Source organism: Montipora capricornis, chromosome 2 (genome assembly GCF_036669925.1).
Source record: "Montipora capricornis isolate CH-2021 chromosome 2, ASM3666992v2, whole genome shotgun sequence".
Taxonomy (NCBI): domain Eukaryota; kingdom Metazoa; phylum Cnidaria; class Anthozoa; order Scleractinia; family Acroporidae; genus Montipora; species Montipora capricornis.
Genome location: NC_090884.1, coordinates 52251331 through 52258830, shown reverse-complemented (window position 1 = coordinate 52258830; position 7500 = coordinate 52251331). Strand labels below are relative to the sequence as shown.

The window sequence follows — 7500 nt, the reverse complement described above, 5'->3', positions numbered from 1 at the left end:
ATTAATATGTCTCTCTCAAGATGCCAGTCATTTCCTAGTTGCATTTTTCTTACATTTAATTAATTAGACCTCCGTTTCGACACTGTGGGGACAATTGAATTAACTGTCAAGGGTTAACACCTTAACACCATTTCGTTCCGCTAGTAAGGGAGTAACAGAACAACAATGGCAACAAGAAGCTCATCAGCGTTTATTCCAACCTTATTATTACAGAAAGTATGCCAAAAACCCAAGAATGAAAACGAAAAGTGAAAAATTATAATATTGCTGCCTTCTGACAATCTGCAAACCCTTATGAGGTGTTTTGGAAATCAACTTCCAGACACAAATAACAATGGCGAAATGTTCGATGCTGGATGACAAACTGAATGAAATCTAACGAGAGGCCAATTCTTTGTCCAATATGGCGGCGTTGACGTAACGTGCAAACCATTTTTTGCTTCGTTATTTTGCACGGGACAGCAGAGAAATGTGTCGCATGCAGAGCGTGCAAAGTTCATTTAATTTTTTGTAGCGTTTTCGGTTGCCGTAGTCTTTGTTTTAGATCCCTTGTTAACGAATGGATCGCACAAAGGATAACAATATATATTTTTTGCTTTTCCTATACTTACGTAATAAAATGTTGATTGTACAACATTTCTTAACTAGTTTATTTATTTGTTTTCTTACTAATATTGTTTTTCATAAGTGCTCCTTCACTAGCTCAGGTGAATTAAGGCCTGGACCCAGATCTATTTTATGAATATAACTGAGAGGTTGATCTAACTATTGATCCATTTTATATAACAGGAAATAACTTTAGGAAGTCGTTAGCAGCAATAAGATGTGAAAGCTTAATTGTTATATAGGATGATATATTATCAAGTGACATGTCAAAGTTATTTTTAGCACAGAAATCTTCGCAGCTAAACGGCAACACTTTTTATCATTTTCTGGTGGCTGGATTTACTTTTATGATGTTAACACCGCTGGGTACGTCATTTCTGTGATTGGATCTTTTAAATAAATGTCCGAAAAAGAAATTATTTTCCACTTGTACAAAATGCCGTATATTTCCAAAACTAAAGACATATTTAACAAAGGCAAGGCACAGTTAGTTTTCTTTTACAATTTTGACTAATCTAATAGTAGCGAAGTGAAATCAATTATTTTGAGTTTTGTGGCCGTAACAAGTTAAGTGATCTCATTTGCATACGTCATCCACATTAATATAAAGACTTTTGTGACGTTATTAGTCTGCGAAGGTCTTAGGTTGTTATTACTAAACCGTCAGAGGTTAGGCCACCCCCTTACTTTTTTGTGCTACAATTTGGGGCCGGGTTGGGGCCCATGCCTTAATTTACTTGAGCGCCGCACCATATCCGGCATTTGGAAATGCCCACATGCGTATTCTCGCTTTATAAGTCAGTCTAGTTTGATTTCCTTCAAATCTTTGTTATGTCAATACAACAATGAAAAGCGTTCCCAATGCAATAGACAAGCAGTGAGATTGGTTGCAAAGTAATGAAATGAATCGAGGAGTTTTGTTGAGCCGGTTTTATTACTCAGTCATCTCTGGGATCTCCTGATCAAGGGAAAGATAATCTTCATATTTTTCCACCTCTCCATGCTTCCTCTTTCTCGGCCAACAGTTCTTCTTGAAGAGTTGGCCTGGGGTCTAAACAAGAAATGAATCATAGGTAAAACATTAGACCTATCCTGGTTGCCTCTGATCACTTCACCACGTGGTTTTTCTTATGCTGCAGGAAGGGAAGACAAGTTTATTTCCCCAACTCTACTGTCCCCGCTAACCCAATGTTTTACGCAGAGATGATGACGTTGGTTACGTGGATTGCTTGATAATCCTTTTCCTCAAACTGTAATGAGCCCTTGAGACAAACTACTGAAAAACCAAATTCCCTAAACTAACTACAATCCCAGACAAATTAATTGGAACAAAGCGATTTACACTCAGTTATCAAAAACAAAATATGCCGGTTGCGCGTTAAAAGTGAATTATTTATCATCTTGTTTCGAGCTCCGGCCCTCATCCAATGATGAACTGAATGTCCGAACGTTCAAGATGTTAAGTGTTTTTGGCTTAGTTGGTATCAACATTGATTGGAGGGGGAGGGGAGAGGAAAAGGGTACCAGGCTCTCGTTGTTCAAAGGCCGGAAATTTTTATCCGGTTCTATAAGGGGACTGGTACTGAAATACAGAAAGACAGTCGTTGCTAACTAAAGGAAGCTTTTCAATCAAGAGCCCTACAAAAAGGTTCCATGGATGGTTCTTTAAAGTAACTTTTTCAATGGAAATCTGATATCGCTTCAATTAGAAGGCGCATGCTCAACTAATCTCAGTCCTTTGTCCTTTACTGAAAAACGTGTAAAAACTCTCTGGAAACGAAAGGAAGAGGCGGTATAGCGTGGAATTTCTGTGTATCAAAGGAGGACCTTATGAGGTCACAATTTTTTTGGGAAAATAGCTTTTCTTAAAATCCATGCTACAGATTTTGTGTTAGACTGTTCTCATAAAGTTGCGTTAAAATTTTGTGAAAAATATAATTAAATCGCTGTGGTTTTAGGAATTTTCTGTTTTGGTCACGTGATCTACCAAATATGGTTTTGAGTCGAACCAGACAAAGAAATGTTAAAGAGAACACACTTGGCAAAAAATGGTAACTGTAGAGTTAAAGGGACTCGAGAAATGATTATTCGAAGGGGTCCATAGCAACAGTTTGGTAGTCAAGAGCGCACCCCCCCCCCCCCCCCCCATCCCAAGTCAATATACAACAGTTTTTGTCTGTGCATATATTTAAGTATTTGCTTGCGTAACTGTCATTACGTATTCTAAGCACGTCTAAGTAAACGTACGTTCGAAAACCTTTTTCAATGTTCAGCGCGAAGTGTATTTTACACTTATCCCGGATCAATTATCCAGTAGCACTAGATAAAGTTAACCAGCCTTTGATTTAACAACTGGGGTCAAATATCCACGAAGGAGAGCTAGGTACGAGAATTTAATTTGTCTGGGATCATGTGGTGAATGTGTATTCCTCAATTGCTCTAGCGATTAGCGAAGAGAGAAAATGACCTCTGAAACACCAATCGGGTGTTCTAACCATTGGGCTAAAAAAATCCTGTTGTGTTGCTGTGTTCTTATACAAAGTGCGCCACCATTCAGCGGGTTCGACGTGACCGTCATGTTGCTCAAGGTGGTCGATTCCCACCTGTCACTATGACTTCTTCTATTTTTGTTCCTTCAACCGTTGCCTAGCAATAAGAATATTAACAGAACACCTCTTTTGTTAAATGGAAAAGAAAAGACGACATTGTAACGTTCTTATAAGTGAGGAAGATTGCTTATCTGCAAGGCGGTCAGTTATTACTCACAAATTTTACCTCAATGAACGAAATGATACATGAAATAAATCATATACTGAACTAGGGATACGAAATCAAGTAAAGATATGACCCTCGCAGTTGGGTTATTCCCGCAGTTTCCTTCTTCATTGCTCTGGACAACTGATCAGACACATCTGCATCTATTAATCATATTATTTGACTTATTTCAAAACTGATTAATAAAATAAGTTTATTGCATATAACTCGTGAACTTTGCGGTTGGGAATCCTTCTGTGATAGAAGGCCAGACTGCTAACATCTTGACTTCGCGAACGTGACTTTGAGCGCGATGCTCAACGAGTTTGCTGGAATTCGAAAAGTATCTGATGAGTCTCTTGGCCGAGACGAAACGCCGCGTCATACCAGCCACGAAATGTGATTAATAAAAGTTGAGTTTACTGCTGCTTTGCGTTCTTAACTGTGAGAATCATAGCTTTACTTGATTTCATATTTCATTTCGTCCATTGATTCATTCTTCACGAGAAAATTAGAACTCACAAATGACCAGCTCCCAACGGCAGTGGCTTCATAGTTCAGTTGGTTAGAGCGTCTTACCGGTATCGCGAGGTCATTGGTTCAAACCCCGTAATGTGAAGTCCTGAATTGTTCAGGCTTCTCTACGAAATTGACAAAATTGCGTCCATGACTGCGAGGGTCAAAGCTTTACTTGACCTTAAATTTTACCTGTATTCACAAAATGCTTCATGCATGCACCTTTAAATCAGAGTTTTTACCTTGATTTGCTATTAAAAATCTTTGGGTTATTCCTGCAGTTTCCTTCTTCATTGCTCTGGACAGTTGATCAGACACATCTGCATCTATTAATCATATTGTTTGACTTCTTTTAAAACTGATTAATCAAAGTTGAGTTTACTGCTTGACTTGACTTGGTGCTGAGTAAAATAATCTCACCCTCTCCCGCATTTAAACTTTAAGAAGTAATAAATTTTATCTCGCTCTACTTTACTTACCCAACGTAATTAACATAAATCGTTAAGCTAATTTAATTTTATCTATGCTTATGCTGCCATTACTTATTTACTTAGCTATGGCTTTGTCCAGCTAGCACTGATCCTGTCTATATTATGACCAAATTTTTAGTATTATTTATAATATGAATTGTGTGTAAAGGTTTTGGAAAGTGTGAATAAAGAATTGACTTGAATTAAACACTTATCTCAAGAAATGGACACAATGTCGAAAACAACAATTAGACAGATTCGCCTAACTTTAGGGCAATGGCAAAAATGGCAACACTTCACCAAATTCGTCTAATTTAGGCCAATGGCGAAAATAGTGGAAATGGTGACAATTCACCAAATTCCCCCAAGTTTCCAGAAATGGCAAATCTGGAAGGAATCGCCAAGGTTTGGCAAATGCTTATTCCTATGAGGTGACTAAGCCCGGTTTACACTAGAGAAATTTTTTGGCACGGCTCGGGTGAATTCATATAGGCTAGCGGTTTTTTTGCGTATATTTCAAGATGGCTGCTCATTCTCCACCAAAATCACGCGGACGTTCTTGATTATAATTGAGGTGCGCATGTCTACAAGAGAACTTAACTGGGCCCAAAAATTTTGGCTCGGTGTTTTTGATACGGCAAAAATGGTGTAGTGTAAACAAAGTTTGCCGATCTCTTTTTAGGCACCCGTACCAATTTCACACGAGCAGTGCCGAAAATTTTCTGTAGTGTAAACCGGGCTTAAAGGGGCCCCTTTCGGAGTGGCAATTTTGGCGATTTTGGCAAATTTGGCGAAAATGGCGAATATGGCGTAGAATCGCCAAAGTTTGGCAAATGTTCCTTTGAGGTGACTAAGGTGCCCCTTTCAGGGTGGCGATTTTGGAAAAAAGTGGGCGAATATGGCGCAGTGAGCGGAATTGGCGACGATGGCGAAGGAAATACGTTTCCAACGCATGCATTTCTAGAGATATCTCGATTTAAACCTAAACATAAACCTATACTCTTAGAGAGAATATCTTTTAACATTTCATCACTGTACACGTGTTTCTTTTCTCTATAAGATTCATTTCCGAGTTGCTGCACGCCTCAGTTTCAAAGCGAGTCCTGGTGGAACGACCATTCAAATGGAAATGAGTTGCTTTTTCTTATGCAAATCAAACTCATTTCCCTTTTAATAGTTGAGCACCAAGACTCACTTCGAAACCGAGACAAACAGCAACTCGGAAATGGCCTAATGCTGTGTTTGTAAACGTGCATCACTCTCACCAAATGTTTTGTCATCCACTCCTTCTCCAATGTCCTGGTATTTGTATTCGTATAAACCTAAAAACTCAGACAAGAAATGCAAATGTGAAAAAAAAATTCATAGCAATTTGGGAAAAGCACGCAAGAGTGAGCTTAGTTGAGATTCATTGACGTTGAAAACACAAGCAAGGTGGTCGGCAGGTTTTAAATCTTCCTTTGGAAAACGCAAGGCGTTCTATGAACTGAAATTGATCGGCCGTTTTAAATATTTGCTGCAGCAAATCTTGCCCTATTTCAGACAAAATGTAACCACACCCACCATTATCGTTGAAGCGGTTTGGTGTCGTAAGATCCGTCGTCATTCGCGAGGTTTCAGGAAGAGAAGGCTGCACACTTCCAAGAGAGGTTGTTCCCACTTAAAGGAGAAAATGTAATAATAATAATAATAATAATATTAATAATAATAACTTTATTAACGTGTCTTTCGCTCTAGTTTACAAGAAACTTATTGGAGACACCTATCTAAGATAAATTAAATACGAGCTAATAAAAATCTAAAATCCCTTCCAGTTTAAGCCCAAATATCTATGAGATCTAATTAAGATTAAATAATTAAGATTAAATCTAATTAAATAAATAAGAACTGGAATTACAAAGAACAAGTTGTAGTGGCCATGATAACTAACTATTACACAAATAACAATTTTTGCAATGATTGGATATTATATTTGTCGAGTCAAGCTTCCTTATTTGTCTTTTAAAAGCGCTCACTGATTCAACCAATTTGATGGACTTGTGCAGCTTAGACCAAAGAAAAGGTCCTGTATACCTTAAAACTATGTTTGCCATACTTGATAGTGTTAAATCTTGGTAAGGAAAAATCAGCTGCGTTTTGACGATTATACTTACTCGATATATATATGATGGAACTAAGTTATTCTTGACCTTGTACATTGGTATAGCAAAATGTATGCTACGTGTCAGGTTAATCGAATAAAATTCAAAACGGTTCTCAGAAGTATGCTAAAACGCACTCGATAATACTGATTCCGAAATAACATCGTAACTATTGTAGGTAAGCAACCGAAAAAAGCAACCCTGAAAATGTACAGGCTGAACGTGATTCGAACCCATGACCGTGCGGTTGCACTGCGCATGTTTGACTGACCGAGCTGTCAAGCCAGCTCAGTGGAAAATAGGTCATGGCGGGTTCAGTTATATCTCGTGAGAGGTGAATGAAATGACTTTAAAATATATGACATTTCGTTATATTCTATAATATTTTCGTTCCCTGCTATTTTAGAATAAAGTTGAACGTATGTTGGGAATATGGTTCAAACTCGCCAACAATGGAGGCTGAACACTTTGATTGCGACGGACAAAGAACAAAGAACCAGACTCTCTCGTCAATATTTACGCCTCATTGGCGCTTGGGCGTGCTCGATAATTGATAAACGGACTGCGAAAACGGCTTCAACACCATTGAACACTCCAGTGCAAAGGAAATTGTTAAATGAAAGTTTAAGCCAGACTGAGTTTAAATTTGATTCAACACGGTTGCAACAAGCTTTCAACATTCTTAAACACTTTCAATAATATGGAATGACCAGTTAAACGATCCCGACGTTTGGTTTAACAAGGTGCCGTTGAATGCATGTTGAAGTAGTATATCAAACACAAGAAGGAGTGTTTCATCGGATATCCAAACACCGAGAAGCGAGTTGAAAAACGAGGCAAAAGCTCGAGTTTTTAACCGATTTCGAGGTGTTTGGAAATCTGACGAAACACTCTTCCGAGTGTTTGATATTGCTTCTCAAAGGAATCAGTATTTTAAGAGATATTTGGGATCAAAGTTGGCGAAGTTTTATGCTAATTAAGACCACATTTTCAAACTTTCTTCACGGTAGTGA

The 7500-nt window shown here is 38.1% G+C and overlaps 1 protein-coding gene across 10 annotated transcripts in view; it reads right to left on the bottom strand.

Moving 5' to 3' along the window:
• Positions 1–669: 669 nt before the first annotated feature.
• Positions 670–7500, bottom strand: part of LOC138026660 (uncharacterized) — a 40486-nt gene continuing 33655 nt past the window's right edge. For 8 of the 10 annotated variants that reach the window (XM_068874120.1, XM_068874147.1, XM_068874107.1 and 5 more), the window contains 4 exons: positions 5910–6005; positions 5612–5668; positions 4119–4202; positions 670–1657 (listed from right to left, as the gene is read on the bottom strand). In XM_068874120.1, coding sequence (XP_068730221.1) covers positions 1587–1657; positions 4119–4202; positions 5612–5668; positions 5910–6005 — 308 coding nt within the window. In that variant the 3' untranslated portion in view covers positions 670–1586. Of the gene's footprint in view, positions 1658–2989; positions 3253–4118; positions 4203–5611; positions 5669–5909; positions 6006–7500 lie in introns of those variants that run through there. The other 2 variants (XM_068874163.1, XM_068874115.1) reach the window with 2 other exon arrangements.